The 20,255-nt window shown below is 41.1% G+C and overlaps 1 protein-coding gene across 3 annotated transcripts in view; it reads right to left on the bottom strand.

The window, feature by feature from the left end:
- Positions 1 to 20,255, bottom strand: part of ATP10B (ATPase phospholipid transporting 10B (putative)) — a 479,113-nt gene that overhangs the window by 63,319 nt on the left and 395,539 nt on the right. For all 3 annotated transcript variants that reach the window (XM_056516674.1, XM_056516673.1, XM_056516675.1), the window contains one exon: positions 2,363 to 2,567. In XM_056516674.1, coding sequence (XP_056372649.1) covers positions 2,363 to 2,567 — 205 coding nt within the window. The remainder of the gene's footprint in view (positions 1 to 2,362; positions 2,568 to 20,255) is intronic.

The raw sequence follows: 20,255 nt of genomic DNA, 5'->3' as shown, positions 1-20,255 counted from the left end.
TCTTACCTGCCTCCTCGGTGTCCGATCGACGAATGACTGCTCCGTGCCTGAGATCCAGGCAGGAGCAGTCAAGCGCCGATAATGCTGATCACAGGCGTGTTAATACACGCCTGTGATCAGGATGAGAGATCAGTGTGTGCAGTGTTATAGGTCCCTATGGGACCTATAACACTGCAAAAAAAAAGTAAAAAAAAAGTGTTAATAAAGGTCATTTAACCCCTTCCCTAATAAAAGTTTGAATCACCCCCCTTTTCCCATAAAAAAAAATAAAACAGTGTAAAAATAAATAAAAATAAACATATGTGGTATCGCCGCGTGCGTAAATGTCCGAACTATAAAAATATATAATTAATTAAGCCGTACGGTCAATGGCGTATGCGCAAAAAAATTCCAAAGTCCAAAAAAGCGTATTTTGGTAACTTTTTATAACATTAAAAAATGAATAAAAAGTGACCAAAAAGTCAGATCAAAACAAAAATCATACCAATAAAAACTTCAGATCACGGCGCAAAAAATGAGTCCTCATACCGCCCCGTACGTGGAAAAATAAAAAAGTTATAGGGGTCAGAAGATGACATTTTTAAACGTATAAATTTTCCTGCATGTAGTTATGATTTTTTCCAGAAGTGCGACAAAATCAAACCTATATAAGTAGGGTATCATTTTAACCGTATGGACCTACAGAATAATGATAAGGTGTAATTTTTACCGAAATATGCACTGCGTAGAAACGGAAGCCCCCAAAAGTTACAAAATGGCGTTTTTTTTTCGATTTTGTCGCACAATGATTTTTTTTCCGTTTCGCCGCGCATTTTTGGGTAAAATGACTAATGTCACTGCAAAGTAGAATTGGCGACACAAAAAATAAGCCATAATATGGATTTTTAGGTGGAAAATTGAAAGGGTTATGATTTTTAAAAGGTAAGGAGGAAAAAACGAAAGTGCAAAAACGGAAAAACCCTGAGTCCTTAAGGGGTTAAGGGGAGCCTGGATATTATTTTTTATATTAAAGGTTATGGATACTAGATTTCTGTGGATAGAATGTTGATTCAGGGATTTATTCTGATCGCTATATGGGGACAATTAGCATACGCCACATGTGGGTTTTTTGTCTTCCTCTGGATCGACACAGTAGAGTTCTAGGTTGCACTCGATGGACTCTTGTCTTTTTTCAACCTTATAAACTATGCTTCTGTGTTACTATGTTACTTTATTATCAAAAGTTAAAGTAGTTGTTATATATATGTAGTAAGAAATCAGCTGCTAAAATGGTGGATAGGAGATATTTATCACTGAGGTTTCTTGACTCAGTGACATAAGGCTATGTTACAAAAAAAGACAAAGAGGAGCACTCCATGGTGCAATAAATAACAAATGTGGAAACGCTAATAGTGATAGAGCGCTTACCAATGTAAGTTGTGCAGATGCCAGCACAACTTGGATGATAGCATGAAGCAGATCCCTCTGCTGACACTCCACAATAAAAGCAATAAAAACCAACGACCTCCAGACCAGTGGATAGTAGGGCGCTGAGGGACTATGTTAACATGGCAGAATTTCCATGCTGCGGACATCCTGCAGCAGCAGAGTTTACATAGCAGAATTTCCACGGTGGAAACATCTGGTGTGGAAATTCAAGTTCTGCTGTCCGCAGAAAAAATAGACATGTCTATTCTCTCTGCAGATTCCACACAGAATGCATTGGCAGCTATAAGACGGTGTATTCCTGAGCAATCCAAGTGCCGGCATGTTACGCCGGCACTCCGCTGTCAGAGGAATATCTGCGCAGAGAGTCTAAGACTGAAGTTTGGGTTCGGGGTTTGGGAGTGACTGAAGGTTCTGGTGATAAAGTTACTCCCATACTCTAGTTCTGTGGTGTGCTGCAGTCTGGAGCTAAGATCAACTTTTCTTAGGTACTTTGGATACTGCGACACTTTACCAAAAAGACTGACTTTGGGACTGTACCCACCAAGTTTGGGTAAGAAGCTCAAAGGTTTCTGTGTGTACAGAGAACCTGATGTGAAGGACATTTTAATTTATGTTACACTGCATGCTGAAAGCAAAACTCATTGCTGTATGTGAATTACTGCAATATACCCAGAACTACTGATTTGTGACACATGAAGGGTCCGGTTTCCAACACAACAAAGTGTTCTTGAGTGGTAGTCAGCACAGTCCTACTGAGATTCAGCACTGCCATCATCCAACAACTATTATGCATATTTCCCCACGTTCCCTTAATTATCTTCCCAGCTTAAAAAAACAAAACATACCCATAAGTTAAATGCTACAAAGTTGGTTGTAGAATCTGTGTCTTAATCAGAGATTAACCTTCTGGAAACAGATATTGAAGCATACTTACAGGGTTTGTAAAACCTTTGACCACTCGTCTTTGCTTTAAATTTGTTTCTCCATCCAAATTAGCAGTTTCTATGTGACATATCCCATTTTGGTCAGATGAATAAAGAAGTAGTATGTCTGCTGGAATTATCTCATTACTGAAGAGCTTCACAAAATCTCCAACACGGACATCCTTCCAGCACTTGTCCACATAGGTCTTCTCTTTCCTTTAACAGAAAAAAAGAGAATATAAATTATTTCCAGATAATAAGACACCAAGCACATATAAAAGGAGTCATGGATGTAGATGACTACATGAAGTATTGCTCCATCTCAAAATACACAACAGCAGAATCTAGACATCTAAAAATATTTCCTTATCCTTTTCCTGGAAACTATTTAGCCATCCAATGATTTAATCTACTGCACAGTAACATTCCTATTGAAGTTCAATTAAATTCCGGGGATATTTCTTCCTCCTGCGATATCATAAAAGATTTCTTTCATTGCAATCATCTGTTTCTTTAAGCAAAAAGTCAGGATTTATTTTTCATTTTTACTGACTTTCAACTTTGCTCAGTCTTAAAGATCAAGGCGCAAATTCTCATTCCATAACAGTTCAAGATGGGAAAATGCTAAATTCAAAATCTCCATGGGTTTTGTTGAATAATCCTTCAGAACGGTGACAGCTATTTCTCATTTCAGGGGGTGAGACCAGAGCTAGGAGGCTTGTATCCCTTCTCTTGTCTGGCCAATAACAGGATGCACTTTGTTATCATGGCATAGCAGAGGGGACTTAGTGATAACAAAAGTGCACTGGACTAAACAAACTGGTACTGTAATTTCGAGTTTATTATTGATGGCCTGTGGGAGACAGGGTTACTGATGCACTGGATTTGCAAGGTGCTATATGATCAGAATGAAAAGAATAAGCAGCAGCACAGCAAGGAAGCGGTTATACAAAGTACTGAACTTCTGCTGATGAAAACGATGGTGACAAGCCTGCATACCAAACGGAGGAGGAAGGGAATATTACAAGAGGTAGCATTGTGTACTGTGCACTGCGTTAAAAGTAGCATATATCACATTACATTTTTATTATCTGCTGGAAAAATCCCATTGATGCTGCTTTAGGTATGCTTTACTTCTGTAATGCTAGGGGGAAAAAATGAAAGGCCATCTAATGAAAGAGAATATAATATATTTTTGCACATATAAAAGTCGGAAAAAAACTATAAAGAAGATCCACAGAGATTACAATAAATAAATGTACTTATTGTACAGTCTTAGATGTCATTTACAGTATTGTTCTTGACCCTATAAGCATTATGAATGATCTTGTCACTTTACAAGCCCTGTGCACAAACTGATATTTCAAGTTTTTCAGCTCTGGTTTATACTTCTACATCCCTTCTAGACTTACCATGTCCATAACAAGACTTGTAAACTGCACTTGTTTATTTACAAAGCTACAGAGGAATATGCTAACATATTCGTGACATATTCTACTTTATGTTAGTGGTAAAATTTTGTCGATACTTGCATCATTTCTTGGTGAAAAATTTGATGAAAATTTTTCTTTCTTTTTTTTTTCTTTGAAACTCTCTACTTATCAGGAAAATGGACATCCCAAACAAATTATATATTGATTCACATATACAATATGTCTACTTTATGTTGGCATCATAAAGTTGTCATGTTTTTACTTGTGGAAGACATCAGAGGGCTTCAAAGTTCAGCAGCAATTTTCCAATCCTTCAAAAAAAATTCAAAATCGGAATTTTTCAGGGACCAGTCAAGTTTTGTAGTTGATTTGAGGGCTCTTTATATTAGAAATACTCTATAAATGACCCCATTATAAAAAACTGAACCCCTCAAAGTATTCAAAATGGCATTCAGTAAGTGTGTTAACTCTTTAGGTGGTTGACAGGAATAGCAGCAAAGTTCAAAAAGAAATCAAAATCTTCATTTTTTTTTTACACTCGCATGTTCTTGTAGACCCAGTTTTTTTAATTTTTACAAGGGGTAAAATCACCCTAAAATTTGTAACCCAATTTCTCTCGAGTAAGGAAATATCTCATATTTGTATGTCAAGTGCTCTGTGAGTACACTAGAGGGATCAGAAGGGAAGGAGCGACAATGGGGTTTTGGAGAGTGAGTTTTTCTGAAATGGTTTTTGGGGAGCACGTCCCATTTAGGAAGCCCCTATGGTGCCAGAACAGCAAAAAAAAAAAACAAAAAAAAAACAAAAAAAAACCACATGGCATACTATTTTGGGAACTACATCCCTCAAGGAATGTAACAAGGGGTCTGCTGAGCCTTAACACCCCACAGGTGTTTGACGACTTTTCATTAAAATCGGATGTGTAAATAAAAAAATTTTTTCACTAAAATGTAGTTTTTTCCCCAAATTTTACAATAGGGGTAATAGGAGAAAATGATCCCTAAAATTTGTAACCCCATACACATGGGGTATGAAAATACCCTGTGTGGACATCAAGTGCTCTGCTGGTGCACTACAATGCTCAGAAGAGAAGGAGCGCCATTGAGCTTATGGAGAGAGAATTTGGTTGGAATAGAAGTCAGGGGCCATGTGTGTTTACAAAGCCTCCTGTGGTGCCAGAACAGTGGACCCCCATGTGACCATTTTGGAAACTACACCCCTCAAATAATTTAATAAGGGGTGCAGTGAGCATTTACACCCCACTGGCATTTGACAGATCTTTGGAACAGTGGGCTGAGCAAATGAAAAATTTAATTTTTTATTTTCACGGATCACTGTTCCAAAACTCTGTCAGACACCTGTGGAAAGTAAATGCTCACTGTACCCCTTATTATGTACCCCTTATTCAAAAATTGGGTCACATGTGGGGGGGGGGGGTCCATTGTACTGGCACTATGGGGGCTTTGTAAAAACACGTGGCCTTCAATTCCAGACAAATTTTCTCTCCAAAAGCCCAATGGCGCTCCTTCTCTTCTAAGCATTGTAGTTTGACCGCAGAGCAGAGGGGGCTTTTTTTTCCCCTTGAGAAAATGAAAAATTTAGGGTAACACCAGCATTTTAGTTAAAAAAAAATGTTTTCTTAATTTTCTCATCCAAATTTAATGAAAATTCATCAAACACCTGGGCTCACTATACCCCTTGTTACATTCCTTGAGGGATGTAGTTTGCAAAATGGGGTCACACCTGGGTATTTATTTTTTTTAGGTTTATGTGAGAACCACTGTAAATCAGCCACCCCTGTGCAAATCTCCAATTCAGGCCTCAAATATATATATATTGCGCTCTTACTCCTGAGCCTTGTTGTGCTTCCGCAGAGCATTTTACGCCCACATATGGGGTATTTCCGTACTCAGGAGAAATTGCATTACAAATTTTGTTGTTCTTTTTTTCCTTTTAACTCTTATTTTTTTTATTTTGTTTACACTAACAGGCTGGTGTAGACCCCAAGTTTTCCTTTTCATTAGGGATAAAAGGAGAAAAAGCCCACAAAATTTGTAATGCAATTGCTCCAGAGTACAGAAATACCCCATATGTGTTACACATCCACACCGTCTATCTGGTGTAGGATTCTATTGTGGTACTTGTAGTCCGCTGCAGGCATCCTCCATTGTATGCATTTTTATGCTGGGGATCGCCCCTAGCAACGGACTACAAGGGCAGGATCTGCTCCCCCAGTATAAATGCACAACCACATTTGGGGTTGAGCACCTCCAGCCATTCGAAACCACTTTTTTTTTTTTTGTTTAAATTTAATACTTGGAGGTGTGTAAACTCCATAGTTAATGCGCCTTGAATATCTTCCAGGCAGCATTAGGGTAGCACCTGTGAGGCCATGCACCCATATTAGCCAACTCAGGTGGGGCTTGCAGCTTGCCTCCCTCCTCTCATTGTATGTGTGCTCAGTCACGCTGGAGGGTACCTGGGAGGAGGCTGAGTGTCCACCGAATGCTGCCGTAATTGCCCACTGGCCCCTGTTTTGCTTACCACGCACAGGTAGGATTAGCGTTAGGTCCCGTGCCATTTTAAGAAACCTTGGCGTTGGTGTGTGGGCTCTGGTATGTCCTTCATATAAGGATATACTGGCGGATATCTAAATTTTAACATCAGTGTTGAGGGATAGCCAATGTCATTGTATACATCTACCACAGTAGTGCACCCATATTCCTGTATCCCATATGTGGCCCTAAACTGTTATCTTGACATACGACAGGGCTCCAAAGTGAGAGGGCACCATGCACATTTGAGGATTAAATTAGGGATTGCATAGGGGTGGACATAGGGGTATTCTACGCCAGTGATTCCCAAACCGGGTGCCTCCAGCTGTTGCTAAACTCCCAGCATACAGTCAGTGGCTGTCTGGAAATGGTGGGAGTTGTTGTTTTGCAACTGCTGGAGTTTCTGTTTTGGAAACCCTGCCCTACAATACGTTTTAAATTTTTATTGGGGGGGGGGGGGGGTGACGGCGACAGTGTAAGGGGGTGTATATGTAGTGTTTTACCCTTTACTATGTGTTAGTGTAGTGTAGTGTTTTTAGGGTGCAATCACACGGGCAGGTTTACAGTGAGTTTCCCGCTAGCAGTTTGAGCTGGGATGGAAAATCTGCCACAGCTCAAACTTGAAGCAGGAAACTCACTGTAAACCCGCCCATGTGAATGTACCCTGTACATTCACATGGGGGGGGGGGGGGGGGCAAACCTCCAGCTGCTGCAAAACTACATCTCCCAACATGCACTGACAGACCGTGCATGCTGGGATTTGTACTTTTGCAATAGCTGAAGGCACACTGGTTGGAAAACCTTCAGTTAGGTTCTGTTACCTAGCTCAGTATTTTCCAACCAGTGAGCTTCCAGCTGTTGCAAAACTACAACTCCCAGCATGTACTGATCGCTGAAGGGCATGCTGGGAGATGTAGTTATACAACAGCTGGAGGTGCGTAACTATAACTCCCAGCATGGCGATGGCAGTTTGCTGTTCCTGCATGCTGGGAGTTGTAGTTTTGCAAGATTTAGAGGGCCACGGTTTAGAAACTACCGCTCAGTGATCTCCAAACTGTGGCCCTCCAGATTTTGCAAAACTACAAATCCCAGCATGCCCAGACTGCAAACAGCTGTCTGGACATGCTTGGAGTTGTAGTTTTGCAACATCTGGAGGGCTACAATTTAGAGACCACTGTATAGAGGTCTCCAAACTGTAGCCCTTCAGATGTTGCTAGATAACGATTTACCGGCTTCCGTAGTCACATGATCGCCGCACCAGGGAGAGGATCGCTGCCCGCCGCCGATCGTGACCGGTAAGTGACCTCCACGGCCTCTGTTGGTCACAGGACAGTTCCCCCATTCTGTCTGGATTACCGTGGGTGGGCAGGACGGGGGAACCGAACTTTAACCCCCCTGCCCCCGATCTGCTATTGTTTGGTCGCTTCTGATAGACCAATAGCAGGGATAGGAGGGGTGGCACCCCTGCAACCTCACTCCTATGCCTTCAGGGGGATCAGTGTTGTACCTGTACACCCTGGGTCCCTAAGCGGTTTAAGGGAACCAATCAGTAGATTGTAGCATAAATAACGCTTGGCGATGCGTTATATATGCTAGAATCATTACCCTCACTATCCTCGGGGGACATTTGTGCCCCCAGGGATGGTGTAGATATTAAGTTAAGTTATAATGTGCCCCCCCCCCCCCCACTCCCCCTCGGCTGCCCGGCTCTCGTCACTGCTCTGCTCAGTCTGCTTGCTGGGAAATTGCTGGGCCCAAGTGCAAAAGCTGCATCAGTGCTTTTGCTAACCATATACTGTAACACTTTCTGGTATATGTAGCAGGACCCTGGTACAACTGGTGCCTGTGCATGCCCTATAGCCACCCCATTGTAAGGATTTATGCAAATAAACAGAAATTAGGTCTTGGGGACACAATAAGTATAAATTAGAAATTACCTGTGGTATGCCAAAAGTATAAATCACAATAGGATAAAAAAAACTGCAGAGCAGAGAATTGGCTTACAATATAGAATAATCTTCTGCAATGTTTCTTGGGTCAGGGCAACTTAACCATCTTAGAAGAGATGGAAAGAACAATACCAGACCAAGTTCTCAGAATTTCAAGTGTTTCCATGACGTATGCTACAAAATTTAACACTGCAGTGTCTACAGTACACCCAAGAGCATTACAGAGCTGCTTCTATGAACTGTGGATTCTAAAGAATAAAATATAGAATATATCTAGTATAAAGAATAGAATATATAGAATTCTATAATGTTCTATGGTCATTATTTTATATCAACTTTGTCAGGATGGAATTGTATGGTCATATGGAAAGTTTAAATTGTGCCAATTATAACCAGTAACCTGTTCAAAAATTAATAAAAAAAAAAAATCTAGGGAGATATCTATATCTATCTGTTTGGAGAACAATAAGCAAATGTTTTATGCAAAACAGATATTCAGGCTTTGTCAACACAGGTGAGATATGACATGATTTTTTTTTGTCTATTCAGCGTAATTCATGCCAAATCTCAAAATGACAGAAAGACTCGTACAGCACTGCGGTGATTCAATGAGATCAAGGAGTGATTCAAGGAGTATGGGTTTGGGTAGTTCTCGCAGTTAGATAGTGGCGGTGCTCAAGCTACCAGCAGTGTGCAATCATAGGCATATCCATAAAAAGAAAGAAAAAGCTGTCCACTCACCAAAGTCCATCTTCATGCTTTTATTGCAGCATAAAATACTCAAAGATGCAAAAGGGAGAGGGAGGGAATGCCTTGTTGCCTTTGTAACCCCGTCCCCTCCCTCTCCCTTTGTATCTGAGTATTTTATACTGCAATAAAAGCGTGAAGATGGACTTTGGTGAGTGGCTGGCTTTTTCTTTCTTCTTTTGATTATGTCCATGCCAAATCTAATGACAACCCCTATCCCATGCACGTGAACAGGTTTTCCCAAACTCTTGTCAGATGTGATTTCTCACATCCATTCGCAATGTCTCCTAACCCTTCAAATTTTTCCCATTTTGTTAAATCTGCACTCAATACCTCAGAATGAGAATGTGAAAACTGAATTCGAGACATGTTTGCAAATTTATTAAAAGAAGGAAAAAGTAATATTACTATGACACTTGAAATTTAACTCATCAGCATTCCATTTTTCTTGGCCACCTTTGAGATGTTTCTACACCTTCATTGGAGTCACCTGTGGTAAATTCTGTTAATTGGACATAATTTGGAACACACAGCCTTGTCTATATAAGGACTCCGCATATCAGTGCAAAAACCTAGCCATTAGGTGGACAGGATTGTGTAGAGGCATAGATCTGAAAAAGGCTGCAAAAAAAAAAGAAAAGTATGCTGCACTGAAAGTGCACAGTGGCCTCCATAATTCTTAAAATAGAAGTTTAGAACAACTAGGACAATTCGTAGAGCTGGTTGCCCCACCAAACTAAGCAGGGGAGAAAGGCCTTGGTAAGAGAGGTGACCAAAAACTTAACGGCCACTCCAGCTGAGCTCCAAAGATTTTGAGTGCAGATGGAAAAAACGTCCAGAAGGTCGACCATCACTGCAGAACTCCACCAAACTTCATGGCCAGAAAAAAGACTCTCCTCAGTAAGAGACACAAGAAAAACTGCCTGGAACAACAAGATTAACCTGCCAAATACTATCTCTAAGTTGAATTGATGGTGGTGGTGTTTTTCAGTGACTGAGGCAGGGAGACTGGTCAGGGTTGAGGGAAAGCTGAATAGAGCAAAGTACAGGGATACTTTTAAAAATAAAACCTGATCCAGAGTCCTCTGGACCTCAGACTGGGACAAAGGTTCACCTTTCAACAAGACATTTACACTAAGTACACAGCCAAGACAACACAACAAAGGAAAGGCTTAGGGAAAACTTTGAATGTCCTTGAGTGGCCAACCAGAGCTTTGAACGCATTTGAACATCTCTTGAGAGAGATGGCTTCAATTGATGGTCTCTAATTAACCCTATAGAGCTTGAGAGGATCTAGAGAGAAGAATGGTAGAAAATCCCCAAATCCGGGTGAGTAAACCCAAGAAGACTGAAGACTGTCTTTGACTGTATCCTGGACTGTCTAGTCTGTTTTTTTTATTTATTAATGGAACCTGCAATGGAAGCTTCTACTGAAACATCCAATGTGGATATGAACCTAACCTGGGACTGTAGCAGGATCCTGACTGATAAGTCATTTCGTTCAAGTCTAAAACGCAGCATACTACAGGATTGGCATCACAAAAAATATCCAAACAAACAAAACAACAAAAAAAAACCTCCTTTAACCACTGGACATTTTCTAGCCAAACTTACAAATTTCTGAGTAAATTTTTTATACACAGTAGATTACATGTACACTGCGTATGACCATATGTGTGCATAATGATTGGTTCTATTTCACTAAATCTCAGGATATCAATAATAAAGTTATGCCAGGATTTAGCTGCAAATTATGATGGCTGACAAGCGAACTTTCTTCTGTATCTCGGCTATCAACATGACATGAAAAACAGATTCTTTATGTTTTCCCGACTTGTTTTCTGTGCTTATCATGATGACATTCAGCAGGGTCTCAGAAATAAATAAGATACAATATAGCTATTATCCTGAAGTAATGCATAACACAAAGGAGAAGAGACAGCCTTGTCCAAACGCTCGTACCCAGCAGCTGAAGCTGATGCGTTTCTAATGTCACACTTAAAGAATACAGTGGGAGTGAATAGAAAGGCAAGGTAGAGATAGTCGCTAGGATAGAGCTCTATTGTGAACTGAAGCAGACAGACACAAGGTTTAGAACATACAGTATCTGAGGAAGGAGATAAGACAAAGAACAGACAGTGCACTCTCCCTTTAATTATTATAAGGAAGTATAAAAGAACAACAGCTGTATATTAATGTAATAGCTGCACTGCTATAATAAAGTGCAATTATCTGACTGTATAAAAGGCAAATTACAACTGATTTACTTCCCTTTGGCTTCCGTCTCCAAAGACAAAAAAGATGAAAGTTAAAAAGGCAATACATTATTAATGAAAGAATAGGTTAGAAGGAGATGAAGACGGTCCCACAAGGTTACATGGTTATGTACTGGTTTATTACCGTGATGGTCAGAAGTCTAATGTGTTCAACTATCTTTGCTTAAAACCCACATTAATGGGGAATTGCGTGATCAGAAAAAGCATGGTTGCAACAGCTCAGTACCATTTAATTAAAAGAGTCCCTGTCTCTTTAAAAAAAAGAATAACATTCCTAGAGATATATCAAAAGTATTGATTGGCTGGTGCTATGACCCCAATCAATCAACCAGTACTTCTTTCTCAAGCTGCACTTGAGAAAGAAGCCGGCACGGTTTTGAAACACTTTGTGCTTTTAGAATAAACATTCATTTTACTCTTGATTGTGAGTTTTTAAAGGACATCGCCCATTTTTACCCCGAGGAGGGAGGATTGTAGTTTTCTGCATTGTCTTTGCATCAGGAGCGTGGTTTGGGGAGGAGCTTCAGCCCCATGGTGGTTCATCTGAGAACCTGTCTATGTCCTTGTACGAGTTGTGCCGGTATCTGCACAACTTTCTCAGGTGAGTGGCTCTTTGCTTAAATGATCCACTCACTGATTCCCAAGGATCCTACACAAAGGAGCACCCGGAGTCTGTTGTTAACTTTTGACATGTGACAGTGCTCATTTAAGTCAGAGCTGTAATGCCACATACAAATTCATGGACAGTTGTGACATGATTTTTGGAAAAAAGCAGTCATATTTTTTCTTATTCTTGAAAACCACTTTAAATATGGAGACTGAGTAAAGATTAAAATCAAACACTGAAAGATTAGGCACAACATGACAGACAAATAAGGTGCATGTAATGTGTGTGTATGTATTCTGCCACCATCTATGTTTGGTGTAAGCCTGCAATCTAGTCCTACAACCAAGCTATCAATCTGTCATCACAATAAGGCCTGATAAATGGAAAGAAACGTGAAATGTACAATGTTGCGAATGTAAACGGTCACCATACCAATGCAAAATGTCTTCTTATGGCACACATTGCTTAGTTACTTAGACTATAATACAAGAACAGCATCCAATAGGTATTTAACAGAACAGCATTTCGCCAAAAGGAAAACCTTAGAGAATTACACGAAAATGACGTGACCTACACCATATGACATCAGTGTCATCAAAGATATTCCAATGACTTGCAAGTGATCACATGAACTACCTAAGGAAAATAGCCCTGAGTAAGAAGAGCTGTCAAGAAATCCTAATGTTACACGCACACAACAGACCACACCCCAAATGTAAGCTGTAATTTAGGTTACTATGTCTGACAAGAATGCAAGTACTGTATAGAAATGATAACACGTGGCTCACAATGAGAAATAACTACTTGAAGCATGCATTCCAATTTACATACTCATTGCAAAGCATGCATTTTAGCTTTGTTATAACCTTCTCTAAGGAGGTGATAGAGTAGTGTTCATAGTGTTCATAAACGGTGTTTATACCTTTGGGTGCCAATTTTGGCACAATGGAGATGGCATTTTTTTTATTCTCTTTACTGCTATTTATATCTAAGTGCTGATCACATTCTATGGAGTTCCTAAAGGCCACAAGGCTTTTCCGCTATAATGAACCAGAAAAACACCCTTAAAATCCTAATGTTCCTCTAGGAAATGAACAACAAAGGGGGGAATATAGCTGAGGAGATCATAGGGGACTCTGAGCAGTAAATAATGAAGCCGGGCCACAAATAGGTTATAGGATGTTTAAGCTGAAGGTGGAAAGAACTTATAGCACAATAGGGGGAGATCGACAAACTTATTTAACTAGTAAAAAGGGTTGAAGTATAAGAATGCCAGGCAAACAGAAATGCCACCCACCATAGCAAAATGTAAAAATATGATGGTGAGATAGGCAAGGTGACACTTCAAGGCCACAGGAAGTTAACTCCAAGAGGGCCACAATTCGGACCATAGTCAGATGTGAAGGGCTTGTTAGTTAGTGAATATAGGTTTGTATCCCGCATGGTGACACCAGGGCCATAACAGAAGTTAGCCAGGAAAACTGCCAATCATCATGTTGAAGAAAAAGGCGGCAAAACAGCAATCACTATGTATGTGTGCAATGGGCGGCATGCATACTACCACCAAGGGATGTGGTGCCATGCTTCTGCTTTTTCATGTTAAGAAAAGGGACAATCATTCTCTAATATAGTTGTTCCTGTAAGTAGAAGTGATAAGAAAAGAGAGCATATAATGAAATATATAATTAGAGATGAGCGAACTTTAGAAAAATTCGATTCGCCCGATTGGCCAAAATTTTTGAAAAAATTTGGATCGATAAGAATTTATTTGCGGCGAACCTATATTAAAAATTGCTATTTCTGGACTACAGAGAGCCTCACTAGGGTTGTAGAACACTTTGCTGTTTTTTAACACGCATATGGAGTATGCTGGGGTTGTGAAATAATTTTGTTATTCAGTATGACATGCAGATTACAGGCATCGCTTTTAGAATCACTGCCGCAGAGCAGCACAATGACAGAGGCTGGAGGTGGCATCAGTATGAGGAGACCATATAGTGGCTGAATGACACCGCTTGGATGTGGCTGAAGCATGAGGAGACCATATAGTGGCTGAATGACACAGCGTGGAGGTGATGGCAGCATGAGAGATCATGTAGTGGCTGAATGACACAACTTGGATGTGTTGGCAGCATGAGGAGACCATATAGCTGCTGAATAACACAGCTTGGAGCTGGTAGCAGCATGAGTAGACACTAGGGATTCACAATCCCTAAGATTAAAAGATTAATTTTGAAATTTAGCTAGTGCTACCACAAAAAATGTTTAGGCCCAGGCCCAGCAGCATCAGTGAACCATATATTGGCTGAATGACACAGCCTGGAGTTGGCTGAAGCATGAGGAGACCATATAGTGTCTGAATGACACAGCCTGGAGTTGGCAGAAGCATGAAGACAAGACACCATTGAAATTTAAGATTTTGAAATTTAGGATTTTGAAATTGAAATTTTAACTCCCAAGTTTTAGTGTCCTGGGCCCCGGCATGTGGGTACAAAGGACCAAATCACATGTCACATGGCAGCACAATGACAGTGCCTGGAGGTGGCATCAGTATGAGGAGACCATATGGTGGCTGAACGGCACACCCTGGAGTTTAAGGCAGCATGAGAAGACCATATAGTGGCTGAGTTGCACAGCCTGGAGTTGGCTGAAACATGAGGAGACCATATAGTGGCTGGATGAGACAGCCTGGAGGGGGCAGCAGCAGCATCAGGAGTCCTGAAAGTGACTTAAAAGCAGAGGAATTTCTGAAACTGGGCACCAGCACCTTGATTAAGTTTTGCAGTATCCATGGCAGCACAATAAGAAACCCTGGAGGTGGTAGCATCAGCTTGATGACACCATAGAGCAGCACAATGACAGTGCCTGGAGGTGGTAGCTTCAGCATGAGGAGACCATATGGTTGCACAAGGACAGAGCATGGAGGCGGTAGCATCAGCATGAGGAGACCATAGAGCAGCACAATGAGAGAGCCTGCAGGTGGCAGCATTAGCATGAGGAGACCATAGAGCAGCACGATGACAAAGCCTGGAGGTGGTAGCATCAGGATGAGGAGACCATATGGTGGCACAATGACAGAGCGTGGGGGCGGTAGAATCTGCATGAGGAGACCATAGTGCCGCACAATTAGAGAGCTTGGAGGTGGCAGCATTAGCATGAGGAGACCATAGAGCAGCACAATGACATAACCTGGAGAAGGTAGCATTAGCATGAGGAGACCATAGAGCAGCACAATGACAGAACCTTGAGGTGGCAGCAGCAGCATGAGGGCCATGCCAACTGAGGGTAGAGTCTGAGGAACCCAACGACTGTTGATTGGGGGTGTCGGATGTCACTTGGGATGAAGTGGATGACCGAGTGAACCGATCAATCATGGCTGCTGGGTTGCTGGTGGAGACACGACTGCTAGCTGACACCGGGAGCTCAGACCTCTCGCTGCAACTTCGGCTGCCACACACCCCTACTCTGTTGCGACCAGTGCATGCACCTGATGAATTTAGGCCTCTGCCACTCCACTGTGCATGTCCTGGCACTACTCTGCCTGGCAGACTTATTGCGTATATGAGGAGAGTACAATATGCTTCACTACGCTTAAAACAGAAGGTGTGTACTATTGACTGTCACAGTATCTAGGCAATTGACAGATTAACAGGTACAAAATAGTACACTACTTAAATGTTGGTATGTGGTATGCACTTATGAGGGCAGAAAAAAGGCGGTACAGTACACAAAAAAAAAAACTTATTTTAGTTAACCACCAGCCGGTGATTACTTTTGCCTGTCCTTTCACAGTATGTAGGCCCTTGACAGATTAACAGGTACAAAATAGTACACTACTTAGATGTACGTATGTGGTATGTACTTATGAGGGCATCCCATAAGTGCATACTCTGTCAAATACTATGAGGAATTGACTGCTGGGTATTATACTGTCTACAGACTAGTATAACCAGCAAAGGAGTTGTTGTGGAACAAAGAAACAGAATTGCGCTGAAAAATTATTCCTGCCTCCTCTGCTAAGGTTTATGAAGTTGAGCTAGCTTGTTGAAATGTATGAGGCAACACACAGCTATCTGCCCCTCTCTGTAATACAATGGTGAAGAAAGTGACTGGGAAGTTAATGGCTGCAGTAAAAATCCTTTTCAGTGAAAAAAACACTGCTCTCTGTCCACCAGAACGCTGCTGGAATCAGCTTCTCTGTGTAACACACAACCAGCGATGTCCGTCCTATCACTATGCAGTGTAATGAATGATATGACAAGCCGCAAAATGGCTGCCGTATGTATAGGGCTGTGACATCACAGGGGTGACTGGCTCCTGATAGGCTGTATCCTGCATGTGATTCAGGGTCATCCCGCCTACTTCCCTTTCTGCGTTCTCAGCGTTCCTTGCCCCATGTACTGACATGTGGATCCGCCATTTTAGATGCCCTGGAGCCTGGACTGCAGTAAATGGAGTTTAATGAAGTGATTCGCACGATAGAATCACAGCGATATTCGCATTCGTTGCGAATCGAATATTTCATGAAATTCGTAACAAATTCAGGTTTGTCAGCTTTGATTCGCTCATCTCTATATATAATCAAAAAATGAAAGGAAAATATATTATTCAAAGGAAACATACTGCCTTAGGATTTCTATCAAAACAGACTTGCTGACGCAAAAAAAAAAAAAAAACAAAGAACAGTTTTTGCCATCTATGGTCTTAAACCTGAGATGATTCATCTTTTCAGCTGAAATTCTGCACAATAAGGTAATATATGTAGATTTTCTCATCTGACACATGTCACAGCAATGAGTTCTGAAAAGGTCAGACCATTTTACTATTACTCTAAGAGGAGACACTAATTGTAGATGTTTGGAAGTTCCAATTATCTTCTAATATTCCTCTAATATGAGGCAATGATCACAGATGTTAACAAGCTAATGGGAAAATATTGGTATTCACTGCTTCACCGTGTCCTGGTTTATCAAAAATACATGGGAAAGAAAAGGGGTTACACAGGTGGGAGCTGAGCAGTACAAGGACGAGTGCAAATTGGTGGAGCAAACAAGTGGTGAGGGTTCAGACTAGCAGATATTCATGGATGGAAGTAGTAGTTTTACTAGACTCCCCCCATGTCTGAGGGTTAAAGGGGTATTCTAGGAATTTCTTTTTATTTGACTATGCTGCAGGGGCTTTAAAGTTAGTGTAGTTCATAATATAGTGTCTGTACCTGTGTGTGACGGTGGTCTTGCAATTCTTATGTGATTATCGCCCCAATATATATTTTTTACAGCATGCAAGATTACTCCGGTCTCGGGATTTCCCAGGTTGCAGTGCCTCGAGACCTGACATCACTAGTCAGGTGATCAGAGGGAATCTGGCCTGCTTCAATGGAGCGACTGCTGGGTGGGAGAGAGCTCATTTTGCAACAGCTGTAGGCACCCTGATTAGGAAACACTGGTGTATTGCATTAAAGGGATCCCAGGTGTGTTTCGATGGGTGGGGTGGCTGATGTGTGGGAGGGAGGAAAGTGATTTCATGCTTACAAACAATGGAACTATGGGATGTGTAGTTTAGAGTATGAAATTCAACAGTAAATACACAGTTCTGGCAGGTATGTACTACTAAAATCACCTAATGGTGGATAACCCCCTTAACCCCTTCCCCCGCCCCAGGACATATGCATATGTCCATTGTCCAAGTTGCTGCTCTGCTCTGCACGATGTGCTGCAAGAGATCGCCGGCAGGACCGAGCTGTTAATCACTTCCAGGGTCCCGTCGCAGCTTCCGGTTCCGGCAGCATTAACCCTATAGATGCCATGATCAATCCTGATCACAGCATTTATGGTGTTGACAGGGGGGGGGGGGGTGTTGCCCCTGTTCACCACAACAGAGGTGCCGCGATATGATCGTGGATTGCTGTTTGTTGCTATGGCAGCAGGAGGTCAGATGATGACCTCCTGTATGCCTGCTACGGAAGCCTGTGAGATCCAGCCAGAGGCTGGATCGCACAGGCTGTAGTGTGTGCAGCTCATCAGGTCATACTGTGCTCCAGTACAAATGTATTGCAGCATAGTACAACCTGTAAAAAGTGAAAAAAATATAAGGTTTTTCAATAAAAGTGTAAAATAAATTAAATAAATGCCCCTTTAGTGATTCTGAGATAGTTTTTTTCATGACATATTGTACTTTATATAAGTGGTGCATTTTTGTTGACACATGCAGAATTTTTTGTGAAAAACTCCTAAATATTGTGAAAACCTGGAAAATTTCTGGCAGTTGTTAAAAACATTTTTTTATGGTGTTCACTGTGCGATAAAAGTGATGTTATATTTATTCTGTGGGTTGGTACGAATATGGCGATACCCATGTTAAATAGGTTTTTATATTATTTTTCCTTTTCTGAGCAAAATTCTCTTTTCCCTTTTTTGTGTTATCATTTTCCGACAGCCGTAACTTTATTTTTAGTCTGACGCCATTGAGTGAGGGCTTATTTTTTGCGGTACAAGCTGTACTTTTATTGGTATCATTTTTGCGATACATGTTATCTTTTGATCTTTTTTATTCCGCTATTTGCACCAAAATTGGCGAAATTTGACTTTTCTGTGGTTTTTTTTCTAATGGCGATTACCGTGCTGGATAATTTACATTATAGCTTTATAGTACATGTCATTATGGACGTGGCAATACCTAGTATGTATTTGATTTGTGTGTGTTTTTTATGATAATACAGGGCTTTTATGCCTATAATGTAAATTATCCTGCACGGTAATCGCCATAAAACAAAAAAAGACAAATTTCGCCAATTTAGTTGCAAATAGCGCAATAAAAAAGATCAAAAGGTAGCATGTATTTAAAAAATTATACCAATAAAAGTACAGCTTGTCCCGCAAAAAATAAGCTCACTCAATGGCGTCAGACGAAAAATAAAGTTATGGCTATCGGAAAATGATAACACAAAAAAGGGAAAAGAGAATTTTGCTAAGAAAAGGAAAAAGAATATAAAAACTTATTTAACATGGGTATCACCATAATCGTACCGACCCACAGAATAATTTTAGCATCACTTTTATCGCACAGTGAACACCATAAATAAAATATGTTTTTAAAAACTGCCAGAAATTTTCCAGGTTTTCACAATATTTAGGAGTTTTTCACAAAAAATTCTGCATGTGTCAACAAAAATGCACCACTTATATAAAGTACAATATGTCACGAAAAATCCAGAGTCCTTAAGGACGTGGGGCGTATGCATACGCCCGTGGGAATTCCGGTCCACACCGCTAGCCGGTTGGGGACCGGACTGGGATGCCTGCTGAAATCATTCAGCAGGCATCCCTGCACATCACCGAGGTGGGTCCTGAGACCCCCCCATGTCTGCGATTCAGACATGCGATTTTCTGCTATTCCGGGCTGATCGGGTCTCTGGTGAATAGGGATGATCGGAGCTGTCAGTGACAGCCCTGATCATCCTGAGGGATAGGAGCGAGGTTGCAGTGCTGCGATCTCCTCCTATCCCCTGCCATTGGTCAGAACTGATTCTGACCAATGGCAGGGCAGGACAGTGGGTTGGGGACCCCCGATCGTCGCTGAAGACTGCTGGATCCTGGCTCAGATAGGGAAACCACGTTGGGGGGGGGGGATGGGGGCAGGGGTAATGAAAGTGAAAGTAAAGTGATCTTTACTGTGGCAATCACTAGGAAGGCCAAAATGCAACTCCCAGCATGCCCAGACAGCCAAATGCTGCCTGGGCATGCTGGGAGTTGTAGTTTTGCAACATTTAGAGGGTCACAGTTCGGAGACCACTGTTACAGTGGTGCCCAAACGGTAGCCCTCCAGATGTTGCCAAACTACAACTCTCAGCATGACTAGAGTTCCCAGGCATGCTGGGAGTTGTAGTTCTGTAACATCTGTCCCTTCAGATTTTGCAATTTTCATGAAATTTTTTAAAATTGCTGTTCTACTTTGAAGCCCTCTAATTTTTTCAAAAAGCAAAAATATGTCCATTTTATGATGCCAACATAAAGTGGACATATTGTATTTGTGAATAAAAATAAAATTTATTTGGAATATCCATTTTCCTTAATAGAGAGCTTCAAAGTTAGAAAAATGCTAAATTTTCTAAATTTTCATGAAATTTTGGGATTTTTCACCAAAAAAGGATGCAAATAATGCCAAAAATTTACCACCAAAATAAAGTAGAATATATCACGAAGAAAGCAATATCAGAATATTCGGTAAAAGCGTTTTCGAGTTATTAATTCGTAAAGCGACGGTGGTCAGAATTGCGAAAAAGGGCTGCGTCCTTAAGGGGTTAATAGAAGTAATTTACAAATCTGTTTAACTTTCTGG

The sequence above is a fragment of the Hyla sarda genome, chromosome 4, assembly GCF_029499605.1.
Source record: "Hyla sarda isolate aHylSar1 chromosome 4, aHylSar1.hap1, whole genome shotgun sequence".
NCBI classification, from domain to species: Eukaryota; Metazoa; Chordata; class Amphibia; order Anura; family Hylidae; genus Hyla; species Hyla sarda.
This window is presented reverse-complemented; position numbering and strand designations above follow the sequence as displayed.